The sequence below is a fragment of the Takifugu rubripes genome, chromosome 6 (genome assembly GCF_901000725.2).
Source record: "Takifugu rubripes chromosome 6, fTakRub1.2, whole genome shotgun sequence".
NCBI lineage: Eukaryota > Metazoa > Chordata > Actinopteri > Tetraodontiformes > Tetraodontidae > Takifugu > Takifugu rubripes.
In genome coordinates, this window is record NC_042290.1 from 5,439,103 (window position 1) to 5,463,383 (window position 24,281).

At 41.7% G+C, this 24,281-nt stretch overlaps 3 protein-coding genes across 14 annotated transcripts; 2 read left to right on the top strand and 1 right to left on the bottom strand.

Moving 5' to 3' along the window:
* Window positions 1–2,108: 2,108 nt before the first annotated feature.
* Window positions 2,109–18,213, top strand: add1 (adducin 1 (alpha)). Of its 10 annotated transcripts, XM_029837182.1 has the most exons (20): window positions 2,109–2,260; window positions 6,189–6,397; window positions 6,836–6,998; window positions 7,197–7,348; window positions 7,465–7,545; window positions 7,642–7,791; window positions 7,877–8,020; window positions 8,117–8,215; window positions 8,406–8,579; window positions 8,674–9,006; window positions 10,943–11,038; window positions 11,116–11,208; window positions 11,347–11,364; window positions 12,434–12,520; window positions 13,199–13,355; window positions 13,553–13,924; window positions 14,573–14,665; window positions 15,795–15,810; window positions 16,538–16,591; window positions 16,840–16,981. In XM_029837182.1, the coding sequence occupies exons 2-19, from the start codon at window positions 6,200–6,202 to the stop codon at window positions 16,587–16,589; spliced, it is 2,478 nt and encodes an 825-aa protein (XP_029693042.1). In that variant the 5' UTR covers window positions 2,109–2,260; window positions 6,189–6,199; the 3' UTR covers window positions 16,590–16,591; window positions 16,840–16,981. The 10 variants fall into 10 exon arrangements, with proteins under 10 accessions (XP_029693042.1, XP_029693043.1, XP_029693040.1 ...); XM_029837183.1 differs by lacking the exons at window positions 15,795–15,810; window positions 16,538–16,591 and adding an exon at window positions 15,280–15,313 and having other exon boundaries at window positions 16,840–16,979; XM_029837180.1 differs by lacking the exons at window positions 15,795–15,810; window positions 16,538–16,591 and having other exon boundaries at window positions 16,840–18,213.
* A 1,371-nt stretch (window positions 18,214–19,584) lies between these two features.
* Window positions 19,585–21,878, top strand: rad1 (RAD1 homolog (S. pombe)). 3 transcript variants are annotated; one of them, XM_011604570.2, is made up of 7 exons: window positions 19,585–19,759; window positions 20,049–20,247; window positions 20,348–20,456; window positions 20,544–20,707; window positions 20,803–20,903; window positions 21,045–21,143; window positions 21,277–21,878. In XM_011604570.2, the coding sequence occupies exons 2-7, from the start codon at window positions 20,056–20,058 to the stop codon at window positions 21,452–21,454; spliced, it is 843 nt and encodes a 280-aa protein (XP_011602872.1). In that variant the 5' UTR covers window positions 19,585–19,759; window positions 20,049–20,055; the 3' UTR covers window positions 21,455–21,878. The 3 variants fall into 3 exon arrangements, with proteins under 3 accessions (XP_011602872.1, XP_003965221.2, XP_011602871.1); XM_003965172.3 differs by lacking the exon at window positions 19,585–19,759 and adding an exon at window positions 19,767–19,898; XM_011604569.2 differs by lacking the exon at window positions 19,585–19,759 and adding an exon at window positions 19,767–19,898 and having other exon boundaries at window positions 20,547–20,707.
* bxdc2 (brix domain containing 2) lies at window positions 21,822–24,230 on the bottom strand. The gene is made up of 10 exons (XM_003965173.3): window positions 24,061–24,230; window positions 23,635–23,746; window positions 23,484–23,527; window positions 23,322–23,392; window positions 23,174–23,223; window positions 23,008–23,081; window positions 22,868–22,918; window positions 22,656–22,757; window positions 22,428–22,556; window positions 21,822–22,329 (listed from the first exon to the last, which is right to left on the bottom strand). The coding sequence occupies exons 1-10, from the start codon at window positions 24,208–24,210 to the stop codon at window positions 22,087–22,089; spliced, it is 1,026 nt and encodes a 341-aa protein (XP_003965222.1). The 5' UTR covers window positions 24,211–24,230; the 3' UTR covers window positions 21,822–22,086.
* Window positions 24,231–24,281: the final 51 nt, after the last annotated feature.

Consider the following 24,281-nt stretch of genomic DNA (forward strand, 5'->3'; position numbering starts at 1 on the left):
CACAGGAGGAAAGACAGGCTGACCCTTGTCTCATTGTGCAGGACAGAGGAGGAGGGAGAGGGACTTTCCATGGCACTGAGGACCGAACACAATACCATCTTTGAGTAAATGACACATTGCGTCTGGTGGAAGTCAGAACCACATCACACTCTACCTCTGTGCGGGCTTTGTGGGATTACCAAATGGCAAATGTTGAGACCTTTACCTGCAGGAGTGGAGCTGCAGGCAGCCTAAAATGCCCCCTGAGTTTAGCATGGAAGAACTAGGCCATTTTCTTAAATATGCAAATACACTATGCTACACATTGTTTATCGCTGCATCAATCTCCGGTGGTTTGAGAGCTTACTGGCTGGCTGAAGTTAAAAGGGGACGTTAAGTGCTGCATGAAATGAATACGAAAAGCAGCTGGGTTTATCTTCACTCACTCTGTGACATGTGCTGCTAAGAGAAAACAGGTGACCAAGGAATGTGTCTTGAAACTCAAATGTAATACTGGAGCTCAAATTATTTGTTGCCACTTGTGCAGATATGCCAGGTTGTTTATGTGTTTTTTTCAACATGTTTCGGCCACTTTCCTAAATTCTGTACATTTCTTGTTTGTCATATTGTCCGGTCCCCTATAGTTGCATAATAATCACACTTCAATATTTAAATAGATGCTAGAGAAATGATGCTAGGTTATTAAGACTCCACAGAGAAGCAAATACACATGAGATAAATACTCATGTGACCGACTAACAATATATCTTAGAAAATGATAGTGCTGGATATAGATTTGTACAATATTCATGCCTGTGCTTTACAGACACAAGTGGATATATTTAGAGTCCAATGCTGGTGTATCCATGCTACAGGGCAGACCACAATCATTCATAACACTAGAAGGGCCAATCCTGGAGGAAAGTGCATGTGTGTTGAATGTTGCGGGCAGGATTGAATTCAGGGTCTGTCCTGTCACTAGAATTAGGCAAGTCACTGACAAAAATCTCGCAGCAGTATATAATGTATAGACATGTGCAGTAAAGACTGAGCATGCAGAGCTATTTCTGTACTACAATACACGTGACACAAATTCCTTTTAAAAAAAGATATACAAAAGAGATTAAATGATGTTATATTGGTGTGCACAATACAAGATGATTCACTTTATAAAGAAGTGATATTGCAAAATGTAGCCATGCAGAAATTTGAAAAGGATTGTGGAGTAGACATATAAACCCAATAAATCTGTTGTTTACTGGGAGACCAACCCACTCTGTCTCATGCATACCAAATAAGCTTACAGAGTTGGAAAAGAAGTTCAGTTCCTTTGTAACTTTCCTTTTCCATCGTGAGCATATGAATCATCCACAATAAATGCATAAATAATACTGAGAAAACTTGCACGTTCAAGTTAAATAATAGGCAACGTCTATGTTTTTAGTATTGTATATAATGATACATGGATAAATGTTCATTTACAAAATAGACTTACCATTATTAAAATAGACGCGTCGTAGTTTGTAAAGTACTACCATCTGGTGTCACAATATTGAATATACGTCCCTTAAAAAGTGAACTGATGCGTTCAGACACCGGAAGTCCGCCCGAACATCTGCGCTCAGTTGATTCATGGCGCCACCTAGTGGAATACTTGCTACAACTTGTATGTGGTGTCTAAAAGTGACATATTTTGCGATAAAAAAAATGATTTACAAAATTCGGAACTGCTAGAGATAAGGATGATCATACTAAAGAATTATAACAACGTCCGTAACAACGTAAATTGTCAACTATTTTTAATTGGCCAAAGGTTGGATGCACTGCATTAACTGACAATCTATACTCAAGCATTAAAAAACTTACAAAATCCGATATAAAGTATCTGCCAGGTAGCTATATTTGCCGCATTAGTTATCAGTAGTTATAACTGCAGATTTTAAAATTGAAGGTCATTTGAAACAAGTATTTTTTACCTTTTAATGTAGGTTTTACTAGTCTTTTATGAAGGCCTCTCGTGGGCGGGTGCAATAAATTATTCTCCAATCACCATAGTGGTAGAAGTCACATGTCTCCAGCTGACCAATAGCGACCCAAGTATAAAGATGTTGCCGCACCCAAGTGGGTTTGATGGAGGATCTGGGTGGAGCGATGAGGGGCACGACATACGCAGAGAGATAAACCCACTGAGAAACTACCGCCGTCTGGAATAAAAGTAGAAAACCTCCCCGCCCTGTTTGATCGAAAGGTGCTTGAATTGATTCAGTTCGCCAGAGAGCGGGTAAGTGGAACAATAAACGACACTTATAGCTGCATTTTTGTCCTTTCAGCAAGGTGATTTAAAAAAAATGTTTTTATGGCGTCTTCGTCGCTACACTTCCTGCAGTCGTGATGCTAATGTGGCCCTTTGCAGAGTGCAAATGGTGGCATGTTGCATTTTAATTTTTTTTACATTTCAAAGCCATTGATTTACATCGTCTCACACGTTTCCCGTGTCCCTTGCGAACAATAGCAACTTCACTGCTGGCTGTGTTTGGGGCTTCGGGCATGGTTGGCTAAGAGTAGGCCCCAGATTGTATTATCCTGCACTGCACATGCAAACAGTTAATATTCCTATTAAATATGGACTCGGGTGTGTTTTCAATCAGAGGATATTGAGCATTTCAGTGGCCTGTTGTGATGAAGCAGTTTCCCGTCGGTGAGTGTGCAGAATGTCCTGCAAAACAAGTCGTCCGTCCATGCACCTCCTGTGAAATTCGTTGGCCCCCTACTTTTTACCATCAACTTCTGCAGCCAACACCGACCTTCATGCATCAAACACTATGCTATATCATTAAATTGCATGAAATATAACGTGTTTTAGATATGGGGAAGTAAAAACACAGCTGTGCAAATCCCAAAGCGCCTCGCCAAAGTAGTGGTTGTTCACCATGATATCCAGTATATTAGTGGTGTCTGTGATTCATAGGCCTGTTATATCCAAGTAATGTGGAGATTCATAATGATGAATTTTAATTTCATTGTACTTTTATGAAGGTTTTTTTAGACTAATTTTTTTTATCAACTTTTTCTTTTCTCTGGATCTGTTGGAAATTTGCAACATTTTAGGCACAAATGACCCCTCCAGATAATAATAAATGTTATTTCCACTTTACCACATCAAACATTGCAAAATAGTGCTTTTGTCAATGATATGACATATGTTGATTAGGCATCCCTTTTGCTACATGCAGTCTAAGTACCATGAAGCAAAATCAGGATGAATTGCCCATGTATATTAAGGGGTGGGTTTTGGTGATTCTTTTAGACTGAGCAAAATTCCCAAAGGAGCTTTGTCAGTCTGGCTCCATGTACTCCACACACGCATACACACTCACTCTGGATAGTGTTTGCTTTACTCCCACTCCTCTCGCCCACACCCTCAACTGCAGTGCAGCTGAAAATGTGTTCCTCATTTCAGGTCCATCTCTCTCATTTCACTTTTTCCTTCCTTTTCTCCCCACATGCAAACACTTAAAGGCTTTTTTCCCCCTAAGGTGCAGAGGTGAACATGGTCATAGTCAAATTCTACCTCTAACAGCTGCTGAGTTCAGATGGAATATGTATCATGTAATATATTGTTTGTTTGTTTTTTGTTTTCTGTGCTACTGTGTTTTTAAATTGAAAGCTTCTGGCTCTTTCTTTTTGTATTTCTTTTCGGTCTGGTGCACAAGACTAAAGTGCCAAAATGACACCTTGGACATTCCTTGTAGTTACCCTGACACACACATGCACTAGAGGAATCTTTGTCCCCCAGTAATGACAGGCATGCAGCAGGAGATATAAAGAGTGTCCCGCTGCTTATTTCAGTCTTTCAGATGGCGGAAATGCTTTTAAACACCAATGCATGCAACAGTCACCGCCTGTAAAACAGACTGTTTTTATTTTGATGACTCTTTTGCATTGTGGGGTCTTCATAATAGGAGAAAATGTAATGGCTGTCAGTGTTTGATGTGATGGTTGCCTTGATACTTTAAACCACACCACAGCTATCTGTCTGCTCACTCTCGAAAGTCTGCAACTGGGTTGTATGCTAGGTCTGCATTTCAGCTCATCTTCAATCAGATGATGATATTATATTAAATTTGGAGTGCCAGGTCCTGAACCGCCCTGTCTGTGATCAACTATGCTGGATGTTTTTTGAGTTGGGCACACCCAGGATTTCACCCATTATTTTCCAATGTTGAGCATTCACTTGTCATCGACGTAAATTGTTCCACTTACTCTCTAATTGTTGGTTCAGATTTTTTTCTGCTCCTCTAAGTTTGATTTTTGCAGAAGATGATTGAGTTCCCAAGTGCCAGTCCCATTCTGTGTGTCATTAAACACCCAGGACGCATGATACTCGGGGGCGGCCCAACTGAAATATTAACTTAATTCAGAATGTTCATATCTTAATCCAGCATTTATAATTTGTGATCATCTGTGATCATGTGATTTATCATCTCTTAACTGGGACGTTATTCGTATCGAATATAAACGGAATGACATCAGTTTGGAGGGGTGTCTTGTGACTCAGATGAGCTTACAGAGCAGTGTTGCCCCACAGCTGGTCTTGCATAACAGTAAAGGGTGTCCTGTGTTTCCATGGTAATATATTTGGTTACTATAGTGATGGCAGTTTCAGCAGGAGTGGGGGCTATCCATTCCCCTGCACCTACATATCATATGAGCAGAGATAAGGAGTCCTTTGAGGCTCTGGGAGCCTGTGGTTGCAAAATGACGACATTTTAAACTAATGGAGGCAAAATTTCAGCTTTTCACTGTTATTGCTACAATTGACACGTGTCCTGGGTACCGGACATCCGTTGTCAGACAGTTTACACTATAAAAAAAAAAAGAAGCTTTTGAAGTGTTCATGTTGAAATGAGGCCCTGTACTGCACATCTGGAAGAAGTCATTTTGTTTCAAAGATGCATATGGCAGGAAATCACTGTGATGGAAGTCACCAAGCATCGGTACATTTACTAATGCACAATGGATTTAAAGCATCTTGACTGCCTCCTAAGTCAGATGCACATATTGATGGTAATGCACAGTCATCCTTATGCACTACTTATCCTCATCGTCGGAGTCAGGAGTAAAGAACAATCTGCAACTCTGGTCAGTGGGATTCTACACATTTAGTAGTGTCAGCTGTTTTTCATCCATAAAGTCATTATGTTAACAGGCGGCCGGCAGAATTCTGTCAAATCCTATTACGGCTGTCCAGTTGTCAGCTCGCATGCCTTGTTCTTTGCAGTAAACCCAACATGGACAAGTGAAAAGCAAATGCAGCGTAAACGCCAGAAGAAATGAAATCTGACAGCAGTCTTCCGGAATCAAGACCATCTTCCTTTAATCAAGCCTGACCTAGTCCAGTTTGCACTGTACGAATTTGAGTTCACATGGTTTTATAAAGGGTGGCACTTGTCTCTGAAAGCTAGACATTATTTCTTCAGGGTAAAATGTAAAGAACTCCACCAATAGAGGACACAGAATCTGTGTTCAGTGTGTGACTCCGGATGCTTTGAGCTCAGCTGACAGTTGCCATGACGCTTTTGGCTGAACATTTGTATTGAAGCAGACTAATGGGCTGCATCAGTTTTGATGAAGGCTAGATTGTTTTTGTGCGTCCCACAGGGTCAATTCTTTACACTGTCACAGATGGACAGGCAGATATAGAGCTCATCGTTGTTTATGTTGTCCTCAATGATAAAGCTGCCAAATAATCGCAATAACTCTAAAAAACACAGGAAATGCTGGTGGGCTATCTCGCGCTTCACTTTTGTTTTATTTTCCTCTGCACAGCCTTGACCAGCCGAGAGATGTTGTTATTCCAGGAAACACATTGTGGAAATCAATGAAAACTCCTCTGAGCTTGGAATATTGGTAACATGAGCTCACCAGCCAGCAGAGGAAAGTGTAGTCAATAAGACTGACTCTTGTAATGTACTGGTTATGCAATATTACATTTAGCTAAAACGTTATACAAGTTTTAGTATATATTAATACTCCAGGACCAAAGTTTTCAGTTTGACACTTCCTACACTTATTTATAGGTAGATTTTTCTTGGTTGTTATAATGTCGAGCCAGAACTTTATTGTTCAAACAGCTATAACCAGGCCTTTGTCAATTTCCTCTTGATACGATGAGTAAAAATTCTACCTGTCCCTTCCTCCTGCCACAGGAGGCCAGCCCATGATGAACGGCGACTCAGGTGCCGGGGTGGTGACGGCCCCGCCTCCCACCACAGCCCCCCACAAGGAGCGTTACTTCGACCGGGTGGACGAGAGCAGCCCGGAGTACCAGAGGGAGAGAAACATGGCGCCTGATCTGCGACAGGACTTCAACATGATGGAACAGAAGAAGAGGGTCTCCATGATACTACAGAGCCCGGTCAGTGAAACAGACGCGTTCAGGAGAAATCGACGCTATCCTCTCCAGCATTTCAAGCAGTGACTCAGGGCTTTTAGATACAGCGGGCTTGCAAACATCACATGATGACTCCAGTATATTCCCCATCAACCATGTTTGTGTGACTGGCTTGATCCCATAGAGCAGCACTCTTTAAAAGCCCATTGTGTTCTGGAAAAGCACTGATGTGTTCAAATCTTGAGGAAAAGACAGAGCGGGCATTGTCATGTCATTTATGTACACGCCAGTGCTGATGGTGAAACAACTCTCACCTTTTTATGACCTCTCACGGTCACAACCTCAATTATTCTTTGCATTCATTTGTATTGTGAATGTGAAATTTACGTGCTTATCTAATTTCCTCTTGTTTTTAGATATGTCTGTATCTTATGGAACATCTCTTTGGGTTTTTCCCCACAGGCATTCTGTGATGAGCTGGAGACAATGATCCAGGATCAGCTGAAGAAAGGGAAGACTCCCACTAGCCTGCTGGCTCTGCAGCAGATCGCTGACTTTATGACCACGAGCATGCCCTCCATGTATCCTGCTGCCCCACAGGGAGGAATGGCAGCACTCAACATGAGTAAGCAGATAAACAGAATGATAGTGGGCAGGAATTTGACCTCAGCTCTGTCTGCGGTCACGATGAGTAATATATTGAATGCTAACAATTTTCCAATTTGGGTTTTTAAATTAGCGTTTTCTTCTCTCTTTTACCTGCTGACCTATTTCAATGGCGATGTTTACTACAGACTGTGAATTTTCCACTTCTTTGTGCCAGGTTTGGGTATGGTGACTCCAGTAAATGATCTCCGTGGCTCGGACTCTACTTCCTATGACAAAGGGGAGAAAACGCTTCGTTGCAAGCTGGCTGCCTTCTACCGACTGGCTGATTTGTTCAACTGGTCAGAACTCATCTACAACCACCTCACAGTAAGATGGCTGTACCTTTTAGAATATAGACTTCATGCCCATTATAGTGTCTTTTTTTCTAGGAATGATAATTGTTTTTGCCCATAACGTAGTTTAACATTAATTTGATCCTTTAGGTGCGGGTGAACCCCGATCAAGAACACTTCCTGATTGTCCCTTATGGGCTTTTGTACAGCGAAGTAACAGCCTCTAGTTTGGTAAGAATATCTATTGATCTCTTAATGGTGGAATTTATTTTCAGATATTTTTTTTTTATGGCTATGAATAAAAATGTTGGCGATCCTGCCTTGTAGGTGAAGCTAAACCTACAGGGGGAGATAGTGGACCGGGGCAGCACCAACCTCGGGGTCAACCCAGCTGGCTTCACCCTCCACTCGGCCATTTATGCCGGACGGCCTGATGTGAAGTGCATTGTCCACATACACACAGCCGCAGGTGCCGCGGTAAGAAAACTTTATATAAATATTCATACCAAATATGAACAGGTTTCTATCCGGTACTACCTCTGGTGTATGTGATCGGTTGCAGGTATCGACCATGAAATGTGGCCTGTTGCCCATCTCACCAGAGGCTCTGTCCCTGGGTGAGGTGGCCTATCATGATTACTATGGCATCCTGGTGAATGAAGAAGAAAAGGAAATATTACAGAAGAACCTTGGGACTGACAAAAAGGTAACAGCGAATTTTAATCACAAATCATAAGAAATCCCCTTTAGAACACAATGGAAATGAAAGAATTCTTTTTTTACGTGGGTGTTTGTCTCATAGGTCCTCATCCTGAGGAACCATGGCTTGGTGGCTGTGGGTTCAACACTGGAGGAAGCATTTTATTACATCCACAATCTGGTCACTGCTTGTGAGATCCAGGTCAGTCACACTGAGCTTCACGTAGGGAATTGTTACACATTTATATAATGTGTGTGTGTGTGTGTGTGTGTGTGTGTTGGGGGTGTTGGAAAGAATGAATGATGGGGATATGTGTTCTCATATCCTGGTCTGTATTATCGATTCCTCCTGAGGTTTTTCTTTCTCTGCTCTCCACTTTTTTGCCTTGAAGGTGCGCACACTGGCCAGTGCTGGAGGTCCAGACAATGTGGTGATGCTGGACCCGGGGAAGTACAAGGCACGTCCACGGGTCCCAGAGCCAGCTGGTGACGGCTCCTCCACACATCCCAAATGGCAGGTTGGGGAGCAGGAGTACGAAGCACTCATGAGAATGCTTGACAACTTGGTGAGCATGGCAGAAGTCCACTGTTCAAAATCCATCGGTGATGGCAGACAGTGGAACAAAACCCATGTTTTATGTTTTCACCCCCCCTCCTCAGGGCTACAGAACAGGTTACCCTTACCGCTGTCCGGCATTGCGAGACAAAGCTAAAAAGTACAGCGATGCTGAGACTTCCTCCACTTATGGAGATGACAGTGACTCAGGTGCTCGCTCCCCACTGAAACACAGCTTCCAGCGTGGCCAGCGTGACAAGACCCGCTGGCTAAATTCTGGCAGCCGGCCCGATGAGCCCTATGAGGATGGGCCCGATGGCAGCAGCCCCAAGTCGAAGCCTAAGGTGTGGACGAACATAACACACGATCAAGTCAAACCCTTGCTGCAGTCTCTCTCGTCTGGTGTCTGCGTGCCAAGCTGTATAACCAACTGCTTGGTCTGTGCCTACCTTATTGTTCATAGTATAGATTTTGTTGGTGGAAATGGGTAGTTGGTCGGCATCGTGAGCTTCTGGACACACACACACACACACACACACACGAGTGAAGTAACATTTATTCATAAATTACTCATTCTGATCTTTTTATTGCCAGGTCAAATTGGAAACTGGTATAGGAATATAGTCATATAGTTATTATCACTTGAGATTCCCAATTAACCCAAATTTAACCCTCCTGTGGCTGTTTCTAGCCGTCTTTGTTCTCTTTTCCTTCTGGTGTCCTCACGCCTCATGATGTCAGGCCGGCTACCCACAGCATGACCCACTGCATGACTAGTAGAAATGAAGCACTTCTTGTGTAGATGTTTTGTTTCCCAGAGGAGCGAGCAGCAGGGCTGTGGTGCGAGTCCTCGTGTGGACCCTCAAATGTGTTAAAACTCAAAGATGCTGCTTAGCTGTGATAATACTTCATGGAGTCAGAATCGATTAAAAAAGAAATGTCAGATTTGTAGCTTTATCAACCAAAGAGATCTTAGTTTTCTTCCAATGCTTTTCTGTAATATATGAATTCTCAGTAGTTTGTTGGAATTTATTCTGAAAGGTCTGCATGAGTGGGCGGGAATAATAACACAACCAACTTGATATTTGACTAAACTTTTGAATCTCCTGTTGGGAAAGTAGGAAATGTTGTGTTGTGAGTCTCTTTCTCAGTGAGTATATCATTTCTGTACGTGTTCATCTCACATTCAACCGACCCAGCTACTTCCATCCAGAAAGCCCTTTCTCATCTGCTACTGGTTTGGCAGCAAATCGATCAAGCTAAAGATAAATGCAGGATTGACTCCATAGCCCTCTCAGCTTTCCACTGCAAATTACATCTCTATTTAGAACTCAGAATATATTTTGCATGAAGCTGCTGCTGCTCATTCAGAATAATGCAAGAATTGAGTAGAGCTCTTTTTATTTCACGTATGCTGGGCATTACCAGGTTTGCAAAACTGCTGCAAAAAGTAAATGGGAGTATTCAAGAACAGAACCCTATAGTCTGCAGGAAGGATGCCCTCTGGTGACAGTAGCTTTTCTTTGTCCCCATGTGGGCGAGTGTCTGGTGTGTTTCTCTTGTATTTCTGTCGTCCATGTTGTTGAGTAACAGCCTGGGAAATGACTTTGGTGATGCCAGCTCGCCTCTCACTGCCACCCTCGCTTCGTAAGACAGATTCATCACACTAAACCACCTGGCCATCCACCCCACTCTCCCTCCCCTTTTCCTATCACTCACCCACTCGCCCCTCTCCTTCCTTACCCCCCTTCCTTTACCTGTACTGTGGTGTTTTTAGTGCATCTTTACTGTGCTCCAACCGTTTATTTTTAGATTCAAACAGCGCATCAATGATGATCATGATGTAAATTACAGTACATTTTAATTTGTCATGTAAAAACCTTTTTAATTATTGACAAAACAGATCTTGGATGGTCATTTTAGTCAAAATGGGGCCAAAGCTTTTTTGTTTTCCTTGATAAATGTGTGAAGAAGTGAATGAAAATTGTAATTTATGGAAAAGTTTCATATACCAAAACCTTTCTCTTCCTTTTTGGGCCTTTTTTGATATTTTTTATTGGGATTTCCAGCTTGATATTGTAGCAGTTTCCTCAATTCCACTGTGCGTATCCATACTATTCATAACCAAAATATACACCACAAACTCATACATAGATTCTCCTATTTTCTCACATGTGCTCTATCATCATTGGTCCATATTTGCATTCTAACCTTTTTTATTATAGACATTTAAGTTTTTTCTTTTTCAGTTCAGCATGATTTTTGATTTTTGTTTTGTGAAGCCTGCAAAGTTTTAACAATATTTTTTTTTATTTTTGGTTTTTCATGCCAGTCAGTATATCTGTTTTACTTTAGTCGATGTGCTCATTACAGTGGTCAAAGGATGACGGCGTTCGCCAGGCGGCAGTTGCCAACCAGTTCATTCCAATGAACACCAATCCAAAGGAAGTCCTGGAAATGAGGAATAAGGTATCTCAACAGTTCCTCTTTGACTCTGGTAACGTCTAAACTTGCAATGACTTAAGTTTTTATTTTGTTTTTTAAAGATTCGGGAGCAGAATCTGCAGGACGTAAAAACAGCAGGGCCCCAGTCCCAGGTTCTGTGTGCCGGCACTGTGGTGGAACGTAGCTTTAACCAGGTCAGTCTGTCACCTTGTCGTACGATAGCTTCACTGTCACGGTCTCCGTGCCAGTTGGGTGTCTCCATAACCTCCTTCCTGCTGTGATCCAGAGCGACGTGGTGACTTTGTAACTGTCACATTATTCTTTTATCGCAGAGATTGACAATCTGGCAGGTGAGTAGTGTTTGTTAGAGGTAAACTCGCCCTGCTCTTCAAACCTGCCACTTCAGGTCGCGTCCATATTCTTACTTTAACTCTTCATATTTTTTTTCTGTTTTTATTTTTTCCTTTTTCAGTTACTGAGAGTTCAAGGATTTTATTTGCCTTGCTACTTGCAGGCTGTGAAAATCCTCTCAAAAATATATGCTGTTTTATATATGATTTTTTTTTTTCTTTGCATGTGCTCTTGCAACCACTTAGACAGTTAGTTTTTAGTCAGTTTGCATGGTGGATCTGGTTTATTTATCTTATTTTTCCTCATTTGTAAGACTTGAGGAGATGTGAGTGTTACTCCTCCAGGACAGGATTGCTGCAGGCAGAGCTGTTTTACCTCCGCCAAGAACGTCAGCATGTCTCAGATGACTGGATTGATAGTTAGTCAGATTATTGCAACTCTGTGTACTTAGAGGATGGATTTGATTTGGCCTTGGCAGAGGTACATATGAGCTCTACTATTTATAAAAAAAAAAAAAAATGCATCGACTACATATCAGAGGTACCTGAAACATGTTCCAGCATGTTATTAGTATCCTTAAAGGAGCCCCTTTGTTTAATTTGGTCTGATTGAATGTGTCATGGTGACCATTGCAACGCTTTTCCCATTTCACGTCACATCTCTCGTCAGAACATCTCCTTTTGCATGCGTTCTTGGTGTGTTCAATATGACTGTACGGCATCTGTATGCAGAGGTGGAAAGTAAATCACGCATTTTAAATGGTGTTATGCTGTTTTTTGAAAGACTGTCATTCAACCAGTAGTTAAAGCAAAAACCTCATTTTTGCTTTTGAAGTCAACCGCCCTTGACTCTTAAGAAATGTGGGGATTTCCAGGAGGTCTTCACACTCATGAGGGTTACGTATTGCAATATACACAGTAATCTTTCCACCTTTGTCCCTTTTTAAAGGTGGTTCTGTTTCTGCTGGCTTCACTCATTCATGTCTGGCTGTCTAACAGACTGTTGGTCTGAATGCAGTGGTGTTTCAGCTGAGTTGTTCCTTCCCCCTCACTGGGTTTACTATTGCAGGATGCCCCTCTTTCTGACTGTACAGACACTATTGATGGCCTTGATGGGTCCGAAGGGTCCTATAGTCCCGCTAAATCAATTAGAAAGGTACTTACTGCTCCAGTACTCACACGTATGTTAAAATAACCTCCAGACATTACAGACTGATGTTATAGTGCACATCTGGATCTGTGTAGATGAATAATTCAACAGGTGATGGCAAATTGTGTTCAGTAGCATTTTCTTCATATTTACGCCCAATAAAGGTCCGAAACTGGTTTGTGTCAGTTGTGATTTTGATCTTGTCTTGTCATGGTGACATTTGTTGCATAGAGTTTTGTTTTTACAAGTTTTTTGTTTTTTTTTAAATGGTGGACATTTTGTAAAAGTTTATCCTCTGAAGAATGCAACTATCACTGTTTATTACTTTACTCTTTTCATGCCAAGTGATGTGAAGTTTATTTTCTTGAGTCTTTTTATGCCTTTTTTTGGTAGAATAAAACAGCAATCTAATGCAATTAATAGCCTGTTAGACAAAACCTGATATATATATAATTATATAAGTTATTGCTCTTCCCATTTACCCAAGACATTTCGCGTAAGTTTACATAAATTTTGTCTTAACCGCTGATCCCCTTTCAGGATAATTATATGGATGGAATTTCTGAAAATATTTCACACTTCACAAATGTGTGTATATATATATATATATTAGTATTTAAATCTGCCCGTGTTCACCTGCATTCACTTTTCAACTGTTCTGCGTTTCCTCTGTGTGCCCTGTAGGGGGAGCTTGTGACGGCATCCAAGGCCATCATTGAAAAGGAGTATCAGCCCAAGGTTGTCATCAGCACACAGGGCCCGAACCCCTTTAACAAACTCACAGACCAGGAGCTGGAGGAATATCGCAAGGCGGTGGAGCAGAATCAGAAAGGGACCGAAGGTAAAGTGGAGATGCAGCAGCCAACCCAGAAATGCTTTGTTGCCTGTTAATAAGAGTTAAATGCCCTTTCTTGCTCTCCTCCTGTAATCAACCATTTTTAACTTCTCTAAGAATTACAGAAGTGAAATGAGCTTCGTGTTGAGGTTTCCCGGTCTGTTAAATTATAACCAAGTCAAATAATACACATGAATTCACAGTCCAGAGATGGGATGACAGTAGTGAGCAGTCAGCATCCTCCGTTCCATCAACTAAGCCTGAAACGCCACAGGGGGGTGGAGCCTTTCTTTCTACGCCATCACAGTCTGCGGCCGACTCGCCTAACTTACCAAACACCCCACCAGGCACCGCCACGTCTCCCACACCAGATTCAGTAGAGGACTCGCCCGTCCTCAAACAAGCGCAGCGTCACGCTGAGATTGCAGAAGCAATTGTAGATGACGTTTTTTCAACAATCGGTGATGTTCTTTCATCGCGAGACCCCACGAGCAAGGAGTTCCACTCAGCTGTGCTGCGAGCTCTCAGCAAGGAGCCATTGGTGGTAGCAGAGGCTGAGGCAGAGCAGGCTCCAGGTACATGGGTTGAAGTGGAGTCCTGCATAAGATCTTCTGTTTCCCTCCTCCCCTGCTCAGCCTTTACCCGTCTTACTGAATACAAATGCATTGGGTTACGTGGGAACCCCTGCCTGCTGTTTTCTCCTTTGCCTGGGGGCCTTTTGTTTTACCTCCTTACCCAGAGGCCAGTCTCCTGCTTGATTACCCACCCCCCACCCTCACCCCGTTTCTCTGATGTCGCCTCCAAAGGCATCCGAGTTGTGGCAGGTTGGGATCCCTGTTTGCAGTGTGATTGGATGAGGAGCTGAGCTGAGAGGATGTGAAAAGTTTAAGGGGGTTGAAGACCACTCATACTGGGTGCACTGTGTAAGTGCTTACTTTGTTCAGGAAGCTCAATCCTCCAATCAGAGCTTCCCATATGTGGACTTTAAAAAAAAATGCCTTCCTCCTTTTGCTGCTACCTTGTCCAGTCTCCCTCCAGTGCGTCTCGCTGATTTTTCCAATGAGACTAATGATGGCTATTTTGGGCTTATCTGAACATAAATTTATGGGAAGTGCTCCGATACATCCTAACCTTTTCTGTGTGTGTTGCGGTGTCGCTTGTGGAAACGTGTGGCTCTTCAGGCCTATGAAGTGAGATATTTTCATGGTTTGGTGTTCATTCAGACCTGCAGGAGATTGTAGCGGTCGATCAGGATGAGACAAAGGACCAGAAAGCCACCAGTACACCACCCAGCACCCCAGTCAGAGCAGAGGAAGGTAAGGTGTCCTGCCACACCTGACGCGCCCAGCATGCTTTACTTGGTCTTGGATTTGTGGCTTTTTGGAGTTTTTGGCCTGTTCTAGTCTGTACTGGACATGGACTTTCCTGGCTGTCCTCTTGCCTGCCTGTTTTGGGATCTGTGCAGTGTTTAATATTACTACTTTTGTTGCCATGTTTTCTGTAATAACAGACCAAGAGGCTTACCCTAGTTAGAAGACATGAAATCTGTCTTTATCATGATATAATAAAGATATCTAACATCTTGGTCTTTATTACTATTGGATTACACCTGTGGTCCTGGAACTTATTGATTTGTCGATAAAGCTTTTACAAGAAAGAAAGGGGATGAGTAGATTTAATCACAGGTGTAATCTGATAATAAACTGTTCTATAACATGTGTCTCTACATACAGTATGTATCTCCTTTACCCCTTCACTTCCATTCTCCATCTTTTTGGAGTTACTTGGAATGGTTCCAGCCATTCTTTCCCTTTTTTTCCCCCCTAATATTCCACATTTTTTTTATTTTAAGAGTGTGCTTTTGGTTGATCTGCATAGACATTTGTTTCTACTTGTGCTTTTTCTTCTTTGTGGCTGCGATTACAATCAGGGGATGGAAATACAAAAGAGTACCTGTTACCATAGTAAGTATGTACTGTTCCAAACTCCAGATTTACTGTCCACCCTTCACGTCCATCTCCGTTCGCCTGTTTTCGTCTTGCATGGCTTCGTAGAGCTGTTCTGTGGTGTGAACTAGCTGTGTGAACTGTTTGAAGAGTTCAGATGGTGGAGCTGGGCGTGTGCTCACCAAATTCCTCTGAATCGCTTTCTCTTTTCCGAGGTTGAGGGGGATTACTTCAGCTCCCATTTCCTTTCTTCTCTTTATTATACCGGTTATTTCAGTGGTGACCAATGGCAATGGCTTGAACAAATAAATGGAGGGTGTTGCTGAAGTAAACCTTGAAACATACTAAATCTTTCACACTAGATAACGCCCTTTCCCCGCTAATGATGTGCTGTAAAATTAACCAATGCTTTCTTGCACTCATGTACATTTTTTGTAAATGTTATCCGCATACTTTGTTGGGAAATGGGAAATTGTTTGAAAATGTTGTTTTTTTGCAGATGAGTTCTTTACCAGGTATATTGTGCTTCTTTCTTCTCTTTTTAACTCGCTGCTGTTGGCTTTGCTGACACTCACTCTGGGTCTGACCAGTTTAATGGTGGAAGCCGAACGCTTGGCTTTGTGGTTGCGTTTCTATCGTCCATCTTATCTGTGCTTTTGGTCTCATCTCTGTTCTGACAGACATGGGGAATGTAAAATAAAGTCTGCTGTGTAGCTTTTTGTCAGCATTATTAAAAACCTGGCTGAGGGCATTTTGCAGTGTTGTAGCTTGTAGTCCAGCTTGAAGTGGAGTGGTTGGGAACACACCATCTGGATCAGTCCTCGGAGCTTCCTGCTTCTTCATATCATGTTGCCGGAAACAAAGTGTAGCATACAGTCCATTAACACTGATGTATGATGCACTTTTACACTAGGCTTCCACATAACGGGCTAACAAATGTTTGGCTAAATGGGTTACAGCTATGAGAACAAATCTGAGACAAGATGTTGGCAGTTATAGTGGCTGGCAGCAGCCCTCAAAATAGTCTCATTTTCATTAGCTCACGTTTGGCTTTAAGACTTATTCCAGCATTTGTTGTTTAGAGTAAAACTGTTTCTATTAGAATATTGATGCGCCCTCTGACTCTTGTGGTTTGGCATTTTCATCCATGAGGTGTGTGCAGCAGGCTTAAACTAGTTCTTTATCTTTCTGTTGCAAGGACACATTGTTGCAGAGTTTCATTTCTCCTTTGTTTATACCCAGGGTACAAATGAACAAGGGAACTGCACTCATTAAGATTTCCCTGTTTAAGTGAAGGTAAAATGGTGGTATTGAGGTTTGGGTGTGTTCAAATGAAAACATAAAGTCCCTAAAATAAAGGCAGTATAAAAATGTTGGTGTCACATGTTTATTGCCTTTTGGATTTAAGTGGGAATGTTGGACAGTCTTGATCGAGGTGTGATCAGAGCTCAGAGTAAATGCTACATTTAAAATACATTTTAATAAAGTAAAAAGGTGGTGCACAGAACAGTCCGATAATCCTTACTTCTTTATTCCATTGTCAGAGTCTTTGCCAGAACCGACCTATAAGGATGAGAGTGACGCAGCTACCCTGAGACAGACCCTGCCAGATTTAACCCCCGATGACCCAATGGATGCCCCAGCGCTTCCCGTCGAAGATGCCGACCCTCCCCCCGTGTCCGCCCCCACTGCAGCAGTTGCGGATCCAGCTGAAGCTGAGGCTGAGGCTGAGGAGCCTGCTGAAGGTGGTGACCTGGAGGGTGAAGAGTCACCCAGCAAGTCCCCCTCCAAGAAGAAAAAGAAATTCCGCACTCCTTCCTTCTTAAAGAAAAACAAAAAGAAGACAGAGTCGTAGAATCAAAGAATGTTGGATTGGTCCCCGAGGCCGGCCGCCGCGTCTTTTGTTTGCTTTTTGTCCGCCATCATCGCACCCTTCGATCGAAGCCACCGCCACACACACACGCGCGCGTTTCTTTTTGATATCTTGCATCGCTGGCTTATTAACTGATTTCTCCTTGTTAGCGTGTACCAATTTTGTATACAGTGTAAAAATGCATAAATGTTAATAATTATTCGAGGCTTTTAGTTGTGTGACGCTCGCCGTCTCGTCAGCTTTACCCGACCCTCAGCGCATGTCCAATACCGCAGACCCTGACCCTTGATGTGAGCTTTAAGGGTTCGAGCACCCTGAATTTTTATTTCAACGTTCTTACTAAACTGTTGTAACCTCTAGAATGTATTGGGATTGTATCAAAATATGTCCAAGTGTCTTTAAACAAATACAGAACGAGTCAACCGGTGAGAAGTTATGGGGACAATTCGAGTACCGGTAATGCTTATTTACCTTTAAGGCCGTGCGTGTCCAGCAGAAACGGTCACAACACCCGCTTGAACGTTCCCGTCACCTGCGTTACGAGGTGAGGTCACCTCGGTCCTGAACTCTTTCATTTATTCCTGTCTGGTTTTGTGTTGCACCCTTTTGAATTTCCTGTCAGACGAGCCTTGTATTCTGACTTTGTATTTCTTTTCCTCTTGATTAAAACTTTAATTTTCATTTTATCCCCTTCATTTTAGCCAACTTCTTCTTACTGGCTGGCTGTGAGACCACTGTGAACTTTTTCCACCAGTTATTAGGAACTCATAACAATACTGTTTTTATTGAACCTGTAAATGACACATCACTTATGCATGATCACTCACAATCTTTTAAATGTATTTTATTTAAACCAGATTGTATTTTAGTTGTAGTGTTTGGATTATACTGGAATCTCTAGTTTTTATTTTTATCTCACAGCCATTGGTTTCTGTTCTTTGCCTCAGTGACTTCCACGTCTCATCATTAAACAGTCCGAATACGTCACCTAACTTCTCATGGATCTCTTTTACAGCCGTGAATAAAAACACTACAGTGAGGTCAGCATGGTGTGGTAGTAGTTATTCTGTGGAAGCTGTGGAGATCTGAAGGAGTTTGTTTTTACTACTTCAGAAGTGTGTGCAGATGGTTGTTGGGCAGCTAAAAGTGACCTTGATGATACTGGGTAAAGACCCTGGGAAATAGGCTCAAAATAATTTTTAAAGTAATTTATTAAGTGCCAGCTGTTGCTGAAATAAATATTAAGCAAGGAAATTAACATGATTCTGATTAAGACGAACATTTGAATCCATATTACTTGAAATTAAAAATGTGAAAAACGGTACAAAATCAAACTACTGAAAGAGGAATGGTATGAATTATAATAGGAATATTTACATTTTCTATTAATTCTAAAAATTTGAAGCTGTTAGTCTGTCTTCTTGTCCGTTATGGATCCATTGGCCGTAGCTTCACCGTTGCTTTCAGCCTGAAAAACAAGACAGTCCTCAGAAATGATGTAAACGTTTGTAAAACCACAGCTCTAATTATAGAAGCCAGCTCTCCATACAGCTCCATAATATCCACATGGTATTTCTCTAGTGTCAGGTGCTTGAGCTTTACAGTCTCACCCAGCATGACGAGCAAAAAAATGTCATGATGGGATTGTTGCTTTTAATTTACCTTGACATTCCCATTCATCTTTTCCATAGCTTTCTGGTCACTTGTGCCAGTTTCCTGGACAGCTTTCTTGGGCCACACAGTGTTAACAATTGGTGAAATTAAAGGATAAAGAAAAGGTTCCAGGAACCTCTTGTAGACCCACAGCAGGACGGGAATCACAATACAAGGGATGCACACCATGACTGAGGCTAAAAAAAAACTGAAGAACCTAAAAAAGACACAGAAGACACAAATGTTTAAACATGATCAATAGCTGCATTTATGGTGCAGGATATGAGCTGGGTACGTCACAGACAACACAACATCATAGTTTGGTCACATTCGCCATTATCTAATTCATTTAATAACTATTAAATATAACAAAGTGTGGTCTAGCTGTTGCATGTAATGACAGTAGACTAAGCAGGTAATCAAGCAGGTAATTTTCCTCCATATATGACCTACACCCATATTATAGTATATAAACTATAGGCAGTAAAGTTATACTGTCGCTTTCAAAGCCCCTTGTTTAATCCCTCTTGAATCCAGCACATCAGCTAAATTTAACGAAATTGTCTTGCTGTCTTGTCATTACGGGGGGCCGTTGTATAACTTGTTTTACGGCAACTTTACCCTGTCAACGCCATAATGTAGCTAATGCTAGCCAGCTATGCGCTTCAGGTTTACCGGTTAAAAAGAATTAAATATATACGCGTCCTTAAAATAACACAACGCACTTGTAAAGGCAATGAACAGACTGGGGGAAAACAATTACCTCCGAAGACCACAAAATCGAAGCGTTATGCCGTCTTGTCAAAATCAACGAAATATTTTGGTCTTATGCAATCCAACCCGGGGGACAGGCTCTAGAATTACGCATGCGCACAAGATCCGGAAGTAAAACGGAATCCGACGTTGTTGCTCATCTTCTTAGCGCCTTCGTTCAAATAGTAGGTGATTTAGTAGTTTAATAAGATGAAACTGTACTTCTAAAAATATTATCTATCGATGGTGCCAAACACGAAAGTGAAAATATGCTGACACTTTGCCTTTCAAGTATATAGTTGTGGATTTTCTACATTATCCCATGTAAGCCTTTGAATATGACTTAGCTGAACATTTACTTATCTCACAAAACACGTTTGACTAAATCTGTTTTACCAGCACTAACGAGTTGTTTAACGATGTTTGCATGGGATGGAGGAATGTACCTTATGAAGCGCTTTGTCTTTGTTTCAGGACCACGATGCCTCTGTCAACCCAGTCCCAACCTGGAGAACAACACGTGTTTGTGGCCAGTCTGGACAATGCTCGCAATCTGTCCAATATATTGAAAGCAATCGCCTTTAAAGACCACGCCATCTTCAGCGCTACGCCCAATGGTCTAAAAGTCACAGTCGAGGACTCCAAATGTTTGCAGGCTAATGCCTTCATCCAAGTGTGTTTGGTTTCCATGTCATCCTTTAAATTTAAAATCGTGGCAGACTCAAAAGAAACGTAATACTTGAAATAACAGAATTGCGACTGATCTCTTCTAGGCTGACATCTTTCAAGAGTTCACTATAAGGGAAGATTTGGTTGGTTTCCAGATCAACCTCACTGTTTTGCTGGACTGTCTCAACATCTTTGGAGGAAGTGCAGTTTCAGGTAAACATTAGCCTTCTCATAATGAAAAATCTGATAGTTAGCCAGGTGGTGTATGAATGAACTTTTCCCTCATGGCTTTGTCATTAGTAGCTGGGATGTCAACAGTCTTGAAAATGTGCTACAGAGGTTATGGTTACCCATTGACACTATTTCTGGAGGAGGCCGGAGTAGTGACTGTGTGTAAGATCAACACACAAGAACCAGAAGAGCCAATTGACTTTGACTTCTGCAGCACCAATGTCACAAATAAGGTGGCCAACAGACAAACAATGCACTCACACTAACCACTTTGTTGTGAGCTACTGTATTAGGACCCATAAATAAAGGGTTGTTTTACACTTCAAAGGTAATCCTGCTGTCAGAGAGCCTGAAGGAAGCCTTCTCTGAACTGGACATGACCAGCGAGGTGTTACAGATCACGATGTCCCCCAGCCAGCCATATTTTAGGTACGTTGTTCAATCTCAAGAGCTGTTTAAAACCTCAATAACATGGTCTTTTTGACGGTGTTGAAAGATCGGACTCCTGAGCGTACGTGTCATTCATTGCCTTGAACAAATGTTGCTCCTTCAATTCTTTCTTACTTGTAGGTTGTCCACCTTTGGCAATTCAGGAAATGCCCATTACGACTACCCGAAAGATTCAGACATGATGGATTTGTTCCAGTGCACAAAGACACAAACCAACAGGTTGGTGCAGGAGAGCGTAATTAAGTTTGTACTTTTGTTTCCACCTGAGGAGAAAAGTCAATTTGAACCTTTCCTATGAAGTTAATTCCACTTTTGTTAATTCTGCCTAACCCTGTTCTTCTCCTGACAACAGGTACAAGATGTCCCTGCTGAAGCCGTCCACTAAAGCCCTGGCACTGTCGTGTAAAGTCTCAGTGAGGACAGACACCAGGGGGTTCCTGTCTCTACAGTACCTGATTAGAAACGATGATGGACAAATCTGCTTTGTAGAATATTATTGTTGCCCTGATATTGAAGTGGATGATGAATGATTTAGCAGTGAAGTTTCCCTTTAAGCACTTTAATTTCTAGCGATGGCCAGTCTATTTAAAGACATGTACCATAAGGAACTACTGCAGGCCTGGTGCACTCTTAACGTGTTCATGATTCCTGCCATAGTTTTGCATTGCTAATTGCATTATTTGCCATATCGTTATCGTTGTATTTTAACCCAGCTAAATGTATATGATACAACCCTGCAGCTTCCAGGGTGTATAGACTTTGTAGTTCAGTTACAACATGATGTTATTTGGTCATATATTTCTGTAATAGGACAACAGTACATCTGTTTTCTGAGTGACTGTTGATGTGTATGCTTAAAATCAGACCTTTAGTGTAAATATAAATCAGTTCAGGCTGTAGGTTTATATAGTTTTATTTCCAGAACATAGAAAAACACTGTTATTCCAATGGAACGTTAATGAAAACAGGTATGCTGGCAGTAAACTTTATGACCCAAGTAAAAAATTATTTTTCTAACGACTAAAGATGTGCACATTTGTCTCAAGGGCTGTGTAATGTTTAAATTCTGTTGAACACATTAGGTAAGATTTCAGATCTGCACCAGTTCTGTAAAGAATTGAGTTTAATGGAAAATTTCTCTGCACTAATATAGTCCAGGCAGTTACCTGCGGGCCATCCTCTGTCTCTTGAAAGCTTTGTACTTTTTCTTGTTTGGCATTTTTGGCTCAGGTGCTTCAGTCTCTATGTGAACTGGTTTCTCCTCAGCTGGCGTCATGAAGACATCTGCTGTGATGTCTGTGACCAGGTCCTCCTTCGCTTCAGTCCTCTTCATTTTCAGCACGTCTTTCACCATCTGCTTCTCACGCACTCTGGCTGCTGCTGCCAGTCTCATCTCTCGCCGGTGCTGTGACAAAATGACACGTCATTTAACAAATGACATTTAAGTCCAAACTAGCATTAACCGTTATATACTGTGTGTATGTGTAACTATATATTTTATACCATATTAGGAGACTTGAAGCCCGGGTTTTCATAAAGTGTGGGGCCTCCAAAGCTGCCTTGAAAGATTTTGATGAGCTGGAGAACAAAGCGAGGGCCAATCTCCACTAAAGAGGCATCCTCCTCAATGATCTAAACACGCAGGAGGAATTATTGTACATATGTTTTTTTCCTGAGACAATAAAACATGAAATGGTTTGGAAAGACCTTGATGTGGATGTTAACAATTACCTGGTAGTTTCTGAACCATATTCGGTTGTCTGCAATGGTAAACGTGAAGACATGGTCTACAAAAGGCTGACTCTTAGGGTGGTAGCGTGGAGTTGAAAATGTCTGGAACAGAAAAATGGAACATCCTGCAGCTTTCAATCAAACTATAATCTTTGCCTACTGCTGCTTCTAAAGTGTTTTCAAGGCAAATGCAGCTCAGATTTGTCACTCACCTGGGTGAAGAGCTCCTTTAGTAAGGAGAAGTGGGGTTCCTTGTCAAATTTCTGTGAGTAAACAATTTGGATGTAAATTATTGCCATCTTGCCAGTGGAGTGCGTGTTTAACCTATGAAAATGGGTGCAATGGCACTCACAGGATCAAAAGACAGCAGGGGCCTGGACCCTTTGAGACAGTTTCCTGTCATCTTCAGTTCAGCCAGGGTATGAACTGTGGAGGAACCACCGTGTAAGAACCACTATGAAATTATTCGATTCACACGACATACGTTGTCTACTGAACTTCACACGGGGGGAACTCACTGTTTTGAACCAGAAACTTAGCAGACGGTCCGTGAGGGCTGTTTGAAATCCTAATAAGACAATGAAATTGCAGTTTCTCAACATAAGATGGACAACAATGATCACACAAGGTTGGCATTTATGTTTGAGACAAAGATCACATTCTCACCACATATAGAGGTCCTGTTTCTTTTTGGCCTCAAAGAATAGGCACTTGTTGCAGTTTTTGATTTCACAGACCTGAGAACAATGAATAAATTTACCTGTTCCACAGTGAAGATAATTTTAAAACACAGTATTTTACTCATCTGTAATTTTAAAAGAATCTCACCTCATTTACAACAAATAGCTTGTCCTTTCGGTCCATTTTTGTATCTAACAGAAATGGACACCTTGTTATGGCCAAAAAAATCAATGGAATAGAACTTAGAAAGTGGATGATTTAGCACAGATGGGGGAAATAGTGTACAGACGACACTAACCTGCTTTTGAGTGTGGCATCATTGTCCTCAGGTCTTGCATCAAATGTCTTGTCCTGAAGTTGATGCCTCTTGAAGAAAAAATGAGAACTCTCTCCTTGTTGGTCCATTTGCCCTGGTCAAAATAAATTAATGGCATTATGTCACAAATCAAAACACACGTTTCTGATATTACATATGGGGGGTCTGATACACATGCATAACCATAATTATCCACCAAATCCAGTCCTGACAATTACTGCGAGTGGTATATTGGTAATACCAAAAAATGTTTACATTGCAGGATTTAACCATTTCAAGCCGTTGTATCACTTATCACTGTAAAGTGGCCAACAAACAGGTTGAATTACTGTACGAAGATCTGCTCAGCATTATGTTAGCATTAGCCACAAGACGACAACTTTCAACAACTGCATGCCCGACATTTACCATCGAAACTGGGGGCGGAATTGTGACTTCGTTTGTCTTCTGCTGTTCATCTCCCTCAAGAACATCGCTATCATTCGGCACAAATTTGACTTTCTTAGCCTTTTTATCGACTCGATTCTGTCCTCCACGTTTTCTCTTGAACGCAGGCATGTTTTCCCAACGAGCGCAAATCTCGCGAAGCTGGAACTGCAGCGCGAGCAAATCCACGTGCGGACGTAGAA

Coding starts and splice junctions, on each gene's coding strand:
- rad1 (XM_003965172.3), top strand. Junction 20,248..20,347: donor AGGCTAATGCCTTCATCCAA/GTGTGTTTGGTT, acceptor GATCTCTTCTAG/GCTGACATCTTTCAAGAGTT. Junction 21,144..21,276: donor ACAAAGACACAAACCAACAG/GTTGGTGCAGGA, acceptor TCCTGACAACAG/GTACAAGATGTCCCTGCTGA.
- bxdc2 (XM_003965173.3), bottom strand. CDS start 24,210: ATGCCTGCGTTCAAGAGAAAACGTGGAGGACAGAATCGAGTCGATAAA. Junction 23,082..23,173: donor TAAGTTTCTGGTTCAAAACA/GTGAGTTCCCCC, acceptor GTTCCTCCACAG/TTCATACCCTGGCTGAACTG. Junction 22,557..22,655: donor TATGGTTCAGAAACTACCAG/GTAATTGTTAAC, acceptor CTGCGTGTTTAG/ATCATTGAGGAGGATGCCTC.
- add1 (XM_029837180.1), top strand. CDS start 6,200: ATGATGAACGGCGACTCAGGTGCCGGGGTGGTGACGGCCCCGCCTCCC. Junction 7,349..7,464: donor TCATCTACAACCACCTCACA/GTAAGATGGCTG, acceptor TTGATCCTTTAG/GTGCGGGTGAACCCCGATCA. Junction 11,039..11,115: donor TCCTGGAAATGAGGAATAAG/GTATCTCAACAG, acceptor TGTTTTTTAAAG/ATTCGGGAGCAGAATCTGCA.